The sequence below is a fragment of the Sylvia atricapilla genome, chromosome 12, assembly GCF_009819655.1.
Source record: "Sylvia atricapilla isolate bSylAtr1 chromosome 12, bSylAtr1.pri, whole genome shotgun sequence".
In the NCBI taxonomy this organism is placed as follows: Eukaryota; Metazoa; Chordata; class Aves; order Passeriformes; family Sylviidae; genus Sylvia; species Sylvia atricapilla.
Window position 1 is genome coordinate 12,945,105 of NC_089151.1, and position 15,778 is coordinate 12,960,882.

General features: G+C 40.2%; 2 protein-coding genes across 2 annotated transcripts in view; one reads left to right on the forward strand and one right to left on the reverse strand.

Annotated features, from left to right (window-relative positions):
• Positions 1-15,778, forward strand: part of ZNF423 (zinc finger protein 423) — a 581,899-nt gene that overhangs the window by 235,596 nt on the left and 330,525 nt on the right. The gene's annotated exons all lie outside the window — the stretch shown is intronic.
• The window catches only part of TENT4B (terminal nucleotidyltransferase 4B), a 42,871-nt gene that overhangs the window by 9,379 nt on the left and 17,714 nt on the right, over positions 1-15,778 (reverse strand). The window contains exons 2-5 of the mRNA XM_066327882.1: positions 10,441-10,564; positions 5,299-5,345; positions 2,440-2,560; positions 1,290-1,397 (exon numbers count right to left, since the gene is read on the reverse strand). Of these exons, the coding sequence (XP_066183979.1) occupies positions 1,290-1,397; positions 2,440-2,560; positions 5,299-5,345; positions 10,441-10,564 (400 nt within the window). The remainder of the gene's footprint in view (positions 1-1,289; positions 1,398-2,439; positions 2,561-5,298; positions 5,346-10,440; positions 10,565-15,778) is intronic.

Genomic DNA, 15,778 nt, shown 5'->3' on the forward strand with positions numbered 1-15,778 from the left:
AAGTTCCTTAGTGTCACAGATGAAATGTGGGTCATGATGTCTGTGACTGCAAAAAGATTAAAGGGAAAGAAGAATTTTGCTAAGAACTTCTCTGCATGAGCTTTACGGTGAGTATTGGGAGCCCTATTTAACTGAAGGTCCCCAACTGTCTAACTGAAGATTTTGAACTATCAAGAACTTCCAGTCACAAGATGAAGTGTTGAATATCAGCATACACCAAAATTTAAAGATGGCATTTTTCTCAGTAAACTGCATATTAATAAAGGCTCCAACTCCTCAGACTTCCTAAATAACCTGGACGAAGAGAAAGAGGCATTTCAAAGCTTAATGACATATATGGTATCTCACTCAGGTATTGAAGTTATGTAGGACAAAATAAGACCCAAGAGAATGCCCTGCAATTCAGAGTGTATTAGAGTGCCTCAAGAACACCAATGAAGTCACCTGGCAAGAGCACACCAAGCTCTCTCCAAGTCAAACATAGGACCCTCCACGGCAGCCCAGCTGCCCATGCTCAAGGCCAGCTGTGGTGTGGCACAGCTGCACAGCCTTGGCTCAGCCTGCTGGGAAAACAGCCCTGTGGGAAAGCACCATGTGAGAAGCCTTGCTGGCAGTGCCTCCACTCTGCTTGAGAGCTGCTTCCCATCTCAGCTGTTCCCTGCACTGTCAGCCTGAGCCACACTGCCCTGCACTGCTGCTGATCCTGCCCCTAATCCTGACCCCACATCCTCACTTGGCCACTTGTCTGCCAGGCAGTGGCCAGTCTGGCAGCTGACCCCAGCTACTGGCACCAGACCTGCTCGCTCTTTGGGCTGCAGCCTTGCCCCTGCTGCCACACACAGCTCCTGTTTCGGCTCCAGGGGCACAGACCCCTCTTGTCCCCTGACCCAAGGCAAAAGGATCACAAATAACCCAGGCAACTTGATTTTCTATGCTTTCACACACAGAAACACCTTCAGGCTTTCACAAGAAGACTATCTTCCACCTTGAAATAAGTGCGTAGTTTAATGAACTGCAGTTAGAAGAGCAGAACACTTAAAACAGGGATTAGTGCATTTTCCTTAATTATTGTACCATTAAAACTACTCTACATCTTATTCTTGTGTTTTAGTATCTTCATGCCTTTTAAGGCAATACATCTAAAACTTAAGAACACCCCTCAGTATTATCAGACAACAAAAAACAACAGAGTTGAAGTGTATCTCTAGTAAAGATGCAGTCAAAGTAAAACAGAAAATAAAATTAAGTTATCAAATACTCAGTGTGTAGTTCCATGAGTGTTGCCTAACCTTGATAAAATCTTTGATGAGCTGGGCTGCTTTAACCCCATTCTGTACATTAAAGCTTATATCAACTTTTACTTCAGTGAAGGAATCTGTCAGTTTAATAATAGGTACCTGCAAAAGAAAGATACAACAAGTCAATACAGATATCCAAGACACACTTGGTTTCATTTATAACTTATATGCACCAGTAAACCTAAAATTTTTTATGAATTTATAGAGAGGAGGTAGGCAGAGAAATCAGGACTCCTATTTATAAACTCAGTCGCCTTGCCAATCTGTTTACATAAACTTTGTGTTTCTAACTCATAAATGCTACTTTCAATTTACTGTCCTGTTGAACAGAACTTAATGCTTCACCTTCCAGGTGATTTATTTTGGATTGGTTTGCATGAGTTGCTGTTGCAGCAGCTCAGCTCTGGTGGGGACCACAGACACCAGAGGGAGACAAATACTGGAGAAACAGAGAAATGATCCTGGAGACATGAGAAATGACACAGCTCATGTCACGGGGGTCATCACTTCCTCACCAAAATGAACTGCAACCATGAAGTACTCCCCAAGATAGGGAGAGCACTCTGATGTATGTCCACCTGAGTGACTGCCAAATCACCTCTCTCTACTAATAATAGCTATGACTTAGATACCCAAATACTCTTACATACTTACAATTAGCAAAAGGTAGGAAATTATAATGGAATTAATCTGTTTTTTGCAAGATATGCCACTACCTATTTAGACAAGGCTGTACTTAGTACTTCTATGTGAAAACTGATTATCCTGCTTACTTGCAAGAAGAAAAAAGATTATTTATTTATGTAAAAATTCAGTCCAGAAATGCACTAGTTTAAACACATCAATGCACAACACTGACTAGCCCAATCTCTCCTAAAAGCAACATGTTGTGCATATAAAGTATCAGACAATTTCCACAATAGAAAAATGGTTTTATTATTGCACTATTGATTATTTTGTCAGTAAAAAAAATCATACTAAATAAAAAACTTCTATATGTTCTATTTCAAATTTAATATGCCACATAATTTCTGCTTACAGAATAGTTTCTGCTTATGAAAATTCATTCTTCTAACCAACATCTTTCTTTGATTTTAAATTTAGCTCAGAACAAGGAAATACCCTCTTCCCCCAAACTTACAGTTGCTTTATCTAAAACCTTTACTGAGTTTTCATCTGCTACATTGTGCTTTCTAAGAGCTTCTTCCAGGGTCCAAAGAGGTAATGTCTCCCACTTTCCAAACACAACTAAATCAATATCACTGAAATGGAAAAAAAAATACAGTCATTCAAATTAAAAGACAAATTAATACACTTAAAATACAAACAACTGACATCTATACATAACTCAAATAAAGCTGACAGTACATAGCTTAACCAAATAATTAATTCTGATTTTTCTAAGGAAATGGTTGGAGATGAACTCTTACACTTGGGGAAATACAGACCATTTCAGGTTACCTAGAAGAGGGAAGAGATAAACATACATCAAATAGGCTGCAAAGCCTAAGATTAGTCTCCTCAGGCCACACTGTGAGTAGAGAGGGATCAGCTTCTCTGGAGTGATTCAGAGCAAGAAATTACCTTGTGAATCACCACCTTTGGGCTGTGTTCATCAAGAATGTCAATTTAACAGCCTGACAGGAAAAGTCCTGTTTTCCATCCTCTACCCCAGATGCATGACCCTGTCTCCTTTGCTCCAGGTCTGGTGTTTGCTTAATCTACAGCAAATCAGTTCAACCTATGAATGGGTCTGGCAGAAACCTTCACTCCTGCTTTAAAGGACCCACAGAACATTCTGAGGTAATTTCCTGCCTCTTTGCATCTCTAAGTTGGTTTTCTGGGTGATCAGAGCACCGAAGGGCACAGGGTAAGCTGCTGGTCTGCAGTGCCAAGAACAGGAAGCAAGGAAAGGGAGAAGAAAACATGGCAACTTGGACTTCAGGAAGCAACAAGTTATTAAGTAAGACCAAGCCATCTAATTAATTTCACTCATTAACTCAGCTCCTTGAAGGGGTGTCTCCATCCCACTACACTTCCTCCCTGTGCACACAGTCATTTCACTACACAGGGAGCTGACACCCTAATTCAATCCCTGAACTCAAATTCAGAAGGTGGCTGGTGTCACATCTGAAGCCAGTGAAGGGCTACTGTGAGATCCTGAGCTTCTCCCTCATTGCTCCCCAAGTCCTTTGATTTCCCTGCCTGGCCAGGAGCCCTAAAGTAAGGCTAGCAGGACGCTTCAGTGATACAGAAAACTGTGTAACACAAAATACTAAAAAGTTTAGAAATACTTCCCCCTGCAACAGATTCTATAGATCTGCTGGCTGACAAACACCACTGCTTTAACAATCCCAAAGAAACTACATCTGCATTAGAGGAGCTGTCTCCTGCCAAGCAGCACTTCAGCCACAGACCACTGGGCTGACAAGGATAAGCAGCACTCGGCTGCTTTCAGAAATGTGTTCAAAACTGGCTTGAAGAGCAGGAAATGCTGCTGGACATTTCTCTTCTGAACTAAATCAGTGTTAAACCCACTGCTGACAGTTAAAAACAGGAGACATTCTTCTGATGCACAGTGAGAGAGAAAAAGCAGCTCTGTTGCCACCTTGAGCACAGATACTGCCTGCAAAGGGGCATGCAGATCCAGCAGCAAACAACTGTGTGCCCAAACCTTCAACAGCAGCTTAAGTTAATGGATATAGAGCAAAGCCCAACAGAGACACAGCATTAAAAACACACTTCAGGCCTTTCTGAATCCCAGAGCCTGAAATCTAAACAAACTGCTACTGAGAGGTAGGGAAAATCTAGGGCAAAGGGTAGCTTTGACAGAAGGCAACAGTGAATTAATGACCAACATAAGAATGATGACTATTTTGGAAGTTTGGAAAGCACTGCCACAGGAAGGTTGTTTGTGGGTTTATGTACTGTATTTGAAGTATCTACATTTGTTCTCCCCCAAAACCTCACCTGAAACAAATACTCAAGAAAGGCTGTATACAACAACAGAAAAGCATTTTTGTTACATCTGTTTTAAAACAATCAAACAAATATAATACAATATCTATCAACTGGCCAGGAATATCTCTCCAGCATTACCACCATCAAATCAAATTTAATTAAGCCTATTTAAATTAAAATTTTAAAAGGCCAGCAATGAGGCCAAATGTGAAGACATTGAGTATTTGTACACCTCACTTCTGGCTTTACAAACAAAACCTGATACGTTAGACTTCCTTACAACTCCTGAAACTAAAACAGGTACTAAAGTATCTGTCAGGTTCCTTCTTTTACAAACAGAGATGAAACAATGATGAGAATATCCTTCATCTGCAGCCAGTACTAGATGTCCTCCTGTTTCCAAAATATGGAACTCAATCCAAAAGTTATCCTCAGATTTATGTTATTTAAATATGTTTATCCCCTGCAGCCATTTAAGTCTTTCACTCCATTTCTATTTAGTTGTCATAATTGCTCACAATTTCTACACAGAAGATACCAGTGTCACTGATTAAAGACTATTTATGAAAACTAGTAATAAATTTGGAAAAGGTAGATGTTGACTATTGCACAGATTTCACAGAAAAAAAACCAATTCTTTATGTAACATTTTCTCTTCAGCACTAACATTAACAATGCCACAGTAAAGGTTTCCATTTAGTCATCTGTGGAGATAAAATTTAGCTTCTCTATTCAGGCCAACATCTTCATCTGGTATTAATGAAGCCAAATCCCAACATAAGCCTTTTATGACCACATGATAATTCAGATCCTTCTAATGATACATCAAAGATCTATACAGACACGTGTTACAGTCAATACTCTTGTTTACTGTATTTCTGCACACTTTGCAGAGAACTAATAGCTTAACACTTTCTAAGCATAACAAGTATTGACACAAGTCACACAGATCCTGGGACAGCAGACAAATAGCCCCAAGGTTACAAGTCCAACAAGTTCGTTTTCTTTTGTGTGGAATTTACACTGAAAAATTACTAACCTTGTAGGTAAATATAAACCAGTTTTAAAACTTCCAAATATCTGCACCTGAAACAAAGGAAAAGGATATATGAGAAAACACATAGGAAGAAATAATAAATTTTGTAGGCTGCAGAAGACAAAGAAGCCTATTAAGCTGCTTGTAAAGGCTGGCCATTGCTACCCTCCACTGGTAGATTTTGGTATTGCTCACAGCCACTCACTGTTAAAGCACACACATCTTCAATGTACTACAAACAGCTGATCCACATTGTTTTTACTCATAAAACATTAATAACTTTGACTTTTCTAATAAAAAACTGCTTTGCAATGTAAAAATTGTTCCCATGACCAAATCTGTCAAAAACCCAGAATCCAAGATTTTGAAATGCTAACAATGACAAAACATTTAAGAAAAACAGTATCAGTTAAATTTGCTTTTTATTTTCACATCTCAAAGTTTACCTCTCAGTATTTAAGCATTTTCGAAATTTAATGTATTTCCATTGTTTTGCACTTTAAAAAAACCAATTCTATCATGACCTATTTCTTTTTCTGCATTACAAAGCAAGTAGCACAACTCTGTCTATTTCTGCTTAAACAACAAACAGAAGTTTCATAAAGCTTCGCATCCCACAGAATTACTTTATTATGCTGGATTTTTACTAGCACTGGAGGTGTAAATCATCAGGTTTCCCCTGTAAGCTCTCATTACTTAGCCAAGCCTCACAGGGAGGTTGGACTTATGTGCTGAGTCTCAAAGGGGGGTTGGGGAGACTTCAAAGTAAAAAAAATATCTACACATTTGGATTAATTTTCAACCATTCTTCTGATGTGTTTCCTGGAGCCACCTTATACAGACTTGAGTCTTCTGCTTTAATGAGTCTCATACACCAGCTTGACTGCCACCTATTTGTACGCCAAGTGACCCAGTTTTTATGTTTTTCCCCTTCAGGACAAGAAAAAGGGGAAGACAGGAAAAGATGATGCTTTGCAAATGCCTTAATACTTAAGTAGACTAAGAAGCAGTTTGAGTGCTTCTTCCTGATTATTTTTTATCACTTCACTCCTCTTAGCCCCACGCCCAACAAGAAGTACATACACAATTTAATACTGAAAGGTCATAGCTTCTCAAACTGGTAAAGTCTGTGAGAGCACGAGCATGAACATCAATATTGTACAGAAGCATAAAGGCATCAAAAAGCTAAGAATGTAATAAAAATAATTATCACTATTTTAAATCCAGGATAGTAATAAAAGTACCCTCTATGAAACTGGGTTCAGTCAAACTAGGATTCATTTGGGCACCAAAAACACCAGAAAAGTGCTTTTGCACAATAAAACAGTCCCTGATGGGCTCAGAAAAAACTAAATGTGCTTTCACATTACCAAACAAAATAGTGTGTTCAGCTGAACAGCAAAGAGAGCCTTTACTGAATAAACAACCCTGAAAGTATTCGTAAACTTACTGATACAACATATATGACCTTTACCAAAAGGAATGAGACAACATCTGCTCTTGTACAATAATCTGGAGTATGAGAAACACTGAACTATTAAAAAAGAAACCCACACCCACACTTCAACCACTCTCTCACAAAAACTGGAAAGACAAAAGAGGAAGAGTGGGGTAATCAGAACACAAACTTTATTGGATTTTATTTTTTTATCAACTTGGAATTTAAACTGTTGAAGTTCTGTAGCCATGTATTTAAAGCACCCCAAACACAGAACACTATTATGGCTTGAGATGTGAGCATTAGTTTTTGTGGCGTGCCAATGCTGCTGCTGCTGCTGTTTTTATATTGTTTGTGACAGAGATCTGTATTTGCATTCATAACTTCAGTCTTCACAGAACTGCAATGTCTCCTACTCCTCTATGTTATTACTACTGTTTATCCTACATTTCTGTGAACTTGTTCATATTAAATTCCACAGTTCCTGAAGGAGCTTTAATTATAGTATGTGTCCAAATAAATGCTCACTTAAGCACAACAGAACTTGGAAATCCATAAAAGCTTAGTAAATTTCTGGTATCAACAGCCCTCTGTCAAAACAACAAAAAAATCCATCCACAGCCAATTTAATTTCCCTTTCTTCTACATCTTTCTGAAGTTTGTCGAACTAAATAGAGTTCATCTTTCTACTTTCATTCCCAATCATAGTATTTTCATAACTGAAGTGTGTGAAGTAAGCAACATTCCCTCTTTTGAGATCTACGTGGTCACATGGACATGAAGCTGAGGATATTATGACAAATGTATCCTAAATTTAACTGCGTAAGTACTTATTTGTTTAGTAGCCAAATTTTCCTACTGAACTGGTCAAAAATCTTTGTCTCAAGTTTTCATTTCAATGTTTTGGGTTGTTTGGTTTCAGCGTAATTGAAGTGTTTCTTATGGTCAGAGCCCTGCTGATGCCAAGAACACTTCTCACTTACCAGGAATGTTTCCTTCTAAGCACATTCCCTTGAGTAAGAGAGCAAATGACACAATTGCTAACTTCTATAAATAAAGTAACAGTTTAGGATACCTAGTTTTACCCCCCCTCCATCTGCTTTTTCAGCCTTTTCCTAAGTGGAACAGAAGAGGGGATAAAAAAAAAGGACGTGCTCAAGCACATTCCACATGTACATTCTCTGTACATTTAAATTCATGGAGACTTACTTTCCTTTTCTTGGTATCTGATTTTTATGTATTTATATATTTTTTATGTCTTACCTATGTGTTTAGTGAGAAACACCAAGCCAAATGTGTATGTTTAACTTCCAAGTTTATTTTAGCTGATTTGGCTACATCAACAACTCAAAATGAACAGCTTAAACATTAACTCATCACTTTACACGACAGCTAGAACTGAGGACATTGGACCAGATAACACTCCACCTTCTCAGAGCATGTACTCAAAACCTGAATCTTAGAAGTAGCTAAACCAACACAGATTGTCACAATGTTAGTGATTAACTCAAAGGACTGAAAAAATACAAGAGACTGTCCAAGTCGAACACAGTTGAGTTCAGCAGTTCAGTTCCCAAGCTGATCTGGCAAAGGAAGTTTTAGAAAAACACCATCACAGTAATGCTGTTGTCACCATTCAGTTCCCTTTTAGCCTCCAGAAAATGGAAGGACATACAAAAGGAGAATTCTTCCTCAACGTAACAACTGCAGACAAAATGCAGTTGGGCTTTGAAGAACAGTTACTGACTTGAGAAAAAGGAACTGGCACACTCTTGCTCTCTAGCATTTTCAAGCACAGTGGAGAAAGACAGTCCTGGCAGTTTTAACTGGCACTAATTGAAAAGTGAACTTCAGTTTTTCAACTACACAGTGTGTGCTTCCTCTCAGTCATGTCACAGCTAAGCCCAGTGGTCAGCTATCACTTGTGGTAGGGTCTGTACTTTGCTTCCCCTCCTTAAATACCTTGTGGCTACAAAAACTCTTTTCTCAAGGATGCAAAATTGTGTATATATACAATATATACATATATATGCATGTTACATACATATGCAAATAGTTATTTTTAATATAAAAGACTTTTACAGACCAAGCCTGTCCTACAGAGTATCTCTGGAAGCTGTATGTCCTTGTGCCCCATTCAAAGCGCTAGTGGTAACAAAGAGAGATCCCCTGGTAATAAATCCATTCACCCCATTAGACTACTTAAGTTTGCAGCACATGAACTTCGCTAGGAAATAGTAAAATCTCTAGGCTGAAGCAATCAGTTTTGGTGAAATCCTCTCCTCCAAGGCATTGGCAGGGTGTATCACAGCATACACTGTTCCATACCTATGTTGTTCCCTACATTATTGCCTGTCAGGCCACTACTCCTGCCCTCGATTAGCGCCCACCTGACTGTTTCACTGGGTTAGAGGAGAGCTGCAACACCTGGGACACATGCTGCTCTCTTACACAGTTCCCACACAAAGGTTACTGCGTTTGCTCAAAGACAAAATTGCCAGGTACCAGGAGTAATGAATGACTCAACCATCTCCCTCCAGCTGTGCAAAGGCAGCAATCACCCAGTGGAGAGTGCTGCTTCCATATGATGCTCATTGATGCATCGTCCGTAACAAAAACCACTCTGAAAATGTGAGTGTATTTTACACACAAACCCACACATCACATACATAGAGCTTATAGAATTCACATTCAGTCGTATTCTGCCAATTTCTAAAAAGGCACTCCAAAAAAACAGGTTAAGAAGATTTGAAATCATCAGTGGATTTAAGTCACTCATGTCAAAACATTGTCTTTTACTGTGGCAGGATCAAAGAGCATTCCTTATACTAGAGATTCTTCTGTCTGAATCTGGTTTGCTATTCTGGCTAACAAGCCCTTATTTTCAGCTACTGTTATCTACAAATAGATGACTACAACTAGAAATTTACATTCTGGAAATAAACACAATATTAGTAGAAGAATACAATTAAACTAGATTCAATTATGCCAGAAACCCAACTGCGTCCCCATAAAACCATACTGCCTTATAAATGCAACTTCTCTGTCTTCCTTTTAATCTAACCATTATCAAAATACCCCACAGGCTCTGCATAGGAGAAACTCTTGTTTTGAATATGTACTAGCAAAAACCCATCTTCAGTGGAAAAAGGCATAACATATATTAAACTCAGCACACAGATGTACAGATTTCCTTCTTCCTAAATACAGGCTCGTGAGCTTTTTTTATTTGGAAAATATACCGATTTAGTATAACTGCCCATTAAAAATATGTAATATGGTCTACGTAATGTGACATTGCTGGTACACTTAAAGGTACAATAAATCTATACCTTAACAGATTTATTCAAGATCATAGGCCTTTGGACTAAAAGCCCTACTGCTAAAGGTTTTTTTAACACAATACATACATACATGTCTGATATGTTCCCATTCATCTTATCAAGTAAGTATTCATGAGACTGAACATTATCACACCTTACGCCTTTTCTTTGACTGCAGCAAACTTGTCTTTAGTCCTACATGTGATAGGAAACGTTACCCTGTATTATTTGAGAAAGAAAGATAATCTCTCTCATTTCACCAGAAATCTTTTTATGTTTAACATGGAAAAACAAACAGCAATTGAAATATTCAATATTCAATAAAGTAAAAAGGCACAAAATGTTGCTTTTACATATTAAGAAATAAAACAGTATCCTACTCACATCTGCATTAGGCCAGAGCTCTTTGATAACGTTTTCTATTCTGGTCACCACTTCCATCCGCATTCTCTCTTCTTCAGGTCTGGGAGACATATACTTATAGAAGTCAATGATTTCTTCATGAAGACTAAGAAAAAAAAAAAAAAAAACAGAAAGTCAGAAAAAAACCCCACGTGTGAATGAAATATCAACTACTCTAACCAAAATTGCTTTCTAAGCTCCTAGTTCCCAATTTTGTTCAGAGACAATTTTAGAGCAGCATGCAATAAAAAAAATCCACATTCACAAGACTTTGTAGCATTTAGTTCCACATTAGCTTCTAATGCCAACAGGTCAATATTGCCCTTGATTTGCTAAAAGCATGGAAGCAAATCTAAATCCAAGTGTCTTCAGTTCACATTGAAAGTCACACTCTATTTTAATGCCAGCAGAACACAGAAATAGTCCAGTCTTCAACTATGAACGCAGCTGTAGCTCTGAGCACACACTTCACAAAAATTTAAACAGGAGGTTTTTAGCCAACACTTCCTAGTCAGCCCCTTGGCACCAGGCACAGAGTTTCAGACAGCAGTCTGTATTCAGTACCACACTTGCAAAAGTTGACAGTAATTGTGCCAGTACTAAAGCTAGAAAAACTGCTTCTTTTACTGCTTACAGAAGTCACATAAACTAAAAATGGATTTTCTTCATAACCCCAGAAAATAAGTACTACACATGCAGCAGCAGTTGCTCAGAAGAATAAGTGATTGACAGACGGTTAACCCATATATAATTTACCATATTACATGTGTTTTTCATTGTCAGTAAGTTACATTTAGCTTGCCTGTAATGAGAGCTGAAATAAAAATGTCTTCATACAGTGCTACAAATTTCTGTGCTTCTGTAGTACCAAGAAACACATCATCAACTTGACTAATAATGTAATTCCAGCCACAGGGTAACTAGATTAATTTAATTTGTTTCCTAAAATGAACATTATAGTAATAGCTAGTTATCTTTTAAGAATGTATTCTTTCTAGTTACCAAGTACAACTGCATCTTTCATTAAAGCTCTGAGAGACCACCAGAAGTGAGCAATTTATTAAGACCAAGCCCTTAGCTGAGATGGGGAATCTAATAGTTCCCTACTGCACACACAAATAAATCAAATGTTAATAACTGGAAGCTGTATAAAGGTGTCAACAAAACTGATTAAAATATCCCAACAGTTGTGTTTAACAGAGCAGGGAAAGAACTCAAACCACCTGTGTTAAGTTCTTCCAATACTGCAGTGTTACGAACAACACAAGCTTCTCTCCCTCCACCCCCAGGTTATGGAAACAGCCTGGCAGCTTTGACTCTCTATACAGATAAGGCCAAGAGAAAAACTCCTCTGATAGAGGAAATCTTTTACCTCCTCCTACAGCTGCTTTCTTGCTTTTCCTTGGAAGTTTACATCCTGGAGCTCATGTGCACATTCCAAACCACCACTTACACCTCACACCAGACTACTCTGCCTTCAGCTTTTCAGCCATCTCCGGTTCTTCTACCCTTCACTGCTATTCCATGTGTTGGCATTTAAACTTTCTTACAGTTATCTTCCCAGTGCAGATACTGGATTCAGGTGAGAAGTATGTGATGAAGGACAAGCTGAGTGCTCCAGTGACCAAGTTCACGCTCTGTCCTCACTGCCAGTCACACGTACTGAATCGCTAATTTAGTTTCCACATGCTTGACCATTAATCTAGCTTTCAAAACCAGAAGCAACAAGGAAAATGGGCAGAACTCCAGTAATTAAACTCCTGAAAATAGAAATTATTTTTCAACCATAATTTGGTGAACCAGCTTACAGGAAGACATGGGAGTCAGGTCTGTCTTTAGAGGGTACACAGTGGGGAATTGATCAAGAAACACAGCCCCATTTCTGCCTCTGCTCGTCTGGACTAGCTGGAGCAGACTGGTTACATCCACAAGGCACATGATTTGCCCCAGAGCAGTGTTTTCAGCAAGGATTGAATGCCCACATGCACTTCAAGCCACAAGCAGCAACACCATTTTGCCTGAGGGCACTGAATGGCATGAGACATGCTGGGATGATACCCAGGGAGTATCCCTGGGGAGAAATTCATGCATGGCACAACACAAATCCATACTGTTCATCATTAGAGGGCCCAGCTGCTCCCAGGCTCATGCTTTATGGGAGTTAATTGTTGCCCCATCCCATCAGGGAACTCTGAAAGAACAAGACAATCAGAAAAGAGGTCCCCAAAGTGCACAGAGAGCCAAGTCACAAAGACACTGCAGTTCTCAGGGCACTGCTCTTTATTAACTCCACAGACACTCTAAACCCAGATAATTATATCAATTGGTGCATTCTTTAGAAACACATAAAATAATGATGTGTTGCCAGAACCAGATGCACTTCTGTTTCTGAATATAAATAACAGATGTCGGCGTGTCTTTGAATGGGAACCTTCTTATTCTTAGGTAGTCATGAAAAGCTTTGTGGCCAAACAAAAAATTAAGCTACCTGCAAACACAAACTTACATTACACATGCACAGAATGTTAGCAAACACTGCACATGTAGAAAAAAAAAAAAGAAATATGGACTTTTTCAATGATAGAAGAAAGGCTTAAAGACTACTAGAGAGAGTTTTCATTGGCACTCCAGTTGGAAATAATACAGAAATATCTGTGTTTCATCTGCTGCAAGACTGCCCGCTGCCAGGACCTCCTGTGCTGCACAGAGCCATGGTGTGCAGAAGGCAGGCAGAAGCTACAGGGGCTCAAGACTACACCTGGATCCATATTTCCCTGCCCAATAACAGCCTGCTGCCAAGAAATAAGGGAATGATTAATTAAAGCCAAGACAAACAGAAGTAGGCACACGTGGATTTCAGAGCGGTACAACATGACTTAGAGGCGTGACTCCAATTAATGTGGAGTTAACTCACGCTGTATTGAAAATGAAAACTCAAGGTTATTCACTGTCTTAATCAACATCTATTATAGTAGCTGTTTTTCAAAACAATTTGTTAGGATTAATGGAGTCTGTTTAAGAAAGTCTCTAGTGAAATTTTCTATATTTAGCCAAAATGAAGATCAAAGAGACTAAGATGTTCTTTTTGGCATCATAACAGTATTTTATTATTTAATACCATTACATTCATCAGTAATTTAGGATAAAAGTCCTTAAAAGGAGACTTGTTTATAGAAGGAAATTACACTGTAATAAACCTGATTTCACTACTGAAAGGTATTTCATTTGGGTCTATAGTCATACTGAAGCATATCCAAAACATACTTAGGATGCATGGAGAGAATTCTCTGCCATGCATAAGAGCATTAATTTGCTGGTTTTGTTACAGCAAATAGGAGTAAACAAATTATTTGTCCTGTACTTCAGGAAATCTAACATATGGGGAAAAGTAAAATAAAACGTTCTCTTACACATTTTCTAGACAGGTTTTAAAACTATGTTCTACCTGCATAATACTGCTTTCGAGTCTGGTAAGCTGATTCCATCAGAGTTTCACAGAGAGAACAGAATTATAGGGAAGCCACTCAATTTAATTTCATGTTCACCTGTGAGGGACAGTGATGCATCATTAAAAAATAAACTATGGCTGCAGAAGTTGTAATTGCAAGAATGGTAACATCACTGAATAGCTCCATGAAGAACACAGGACTGTGAGACTCAAGCCTTTCAGGCAAAAAGTCGCAGCTTTTGTGAGGTGCAAGTACCATGGAACACAGTGCATTACATTAGTTTCTTAGTTTGATCACAACTTACTTTATTTTGTAGCACAATTTGTGGGCTCTAAATGTACAACTCAGGAATCTCAAGCTCCTTTACATAAGATGTTGTTCTGGAGTATGAATCTTGCTGCATGTCTGACAATCAATTAAAAAATAATCACATATGAACAAAATGTCATTTCTCTCTGATATGCAGAGCATATAGATAACGTGGCCAAGCACAACACTTGATGTGTGCACCTCAAGTACCTGACACCTAAACCTGCCCTACTCTCCTGCTCCAAGTCCAGAACTGGAACTGGAACACTGGCAGTTTCACACTATGAAACACAACTGGAGACACAAGTGTTACTTCCCTGCACTCAGATCTGGATGCAGAATAAATGAGCAGTCCACTGTCCTCACAGATTTTGGCAGCTTGGAGGAAGCAAACCTGACTGAACCAGTATCCAGGGCTCAACAGCCACACCAGCAACTGCCCCGGGTGGGACCATTCCCTCAGCCCCCACTGTCCCGAGCAGCTGAGCAGCAGAGCCCAGTCCTGCTAAAGCACAGCCCTGTCCTGCTAAACCAGAGCCCTGTCCTGCTAAAGCACAGCCCTGTCCTGCTAAACCAGAGCCCTGTCCTGCTAAACCAGAGCCCTGTCCTGCTAAAGCAGAGCCCGGTCCTGCTAAAGCACAGCCCCGTCCTGCTAAAGCACAGCCCCGTCCTGCTAAAGCACAGCCCCGTCCTGCTAAAGCACAGCTCAGTCCTGCTAAAGCACAGCCCGGTCCTGCTAAAGCACAGCCCGGTCCTGCTAAAGCACAGCCCGGTCCTGCTAAACCAGAGCCCTGTCCTGCTAAACCAGAGCCCTGTCCTGCTAAACCAGAGCCCTGTCCTGCTAAACCAGAGCCCTGTCCTGCTAAACCAGAGCCCCGTCCTGCTAAACCAGAGCCCCGTCCTGCTAAAGCAGAGCCCGGTCCTGCTAAACCAGAGCCCTGTCCTGCTAAAGCACAGCCCTGTCCTGCTAAACCAGAGCCTGGTCCTGCTAAACCAGAGCCCTGTCCTGCTAAACCAGAGCCCCATCCTGCTAAAGCAGAGCCCTGTCCTGCTAAAGCAGAGCCCCGTCCTGCTAAACCAGAGCCCCGTCCTGCTAAACCAGAGCCCTGTCCTGCTAAAGCACAGCCCTGTCCTGCTAAACCAGAGCCCTGTCCTGCTAAACCAGAGCCCTGTCCTGCTAAAGCACAGCCCTGTCCTGCTAAAGCACAGCCCTGTCCTGCTAAACCAGAGCCCTGTCCTGCTAAAGCACAGCCCGGTCCTGCTAAACCAGAGCCCTGTCCTGCTAAAGCACAGCCCTGTCCTGCTAAAGCACAGCCCTGTCCTGCTAAAGCACAGCCCTGTCCTGCTAAACCAGAGCCCTGTCCTGCTAAACCAGAGCCCTGTCCTGCTAAAGCACAGCCCTGTCCTGCTAAAGCACAGCCCTGTCCTGCTAAACCAGAGCCCTGTCCTGCTAAACCAGAGCCCTGTCCTGCTAAACCAGAGCCCTGTCCTGCTAAAGCACAGCCCTGTCCTGCTAAAGCACAGCCCTGTCCTGCTAAAGCAGAGGAGCCAGCGAGGTCAAG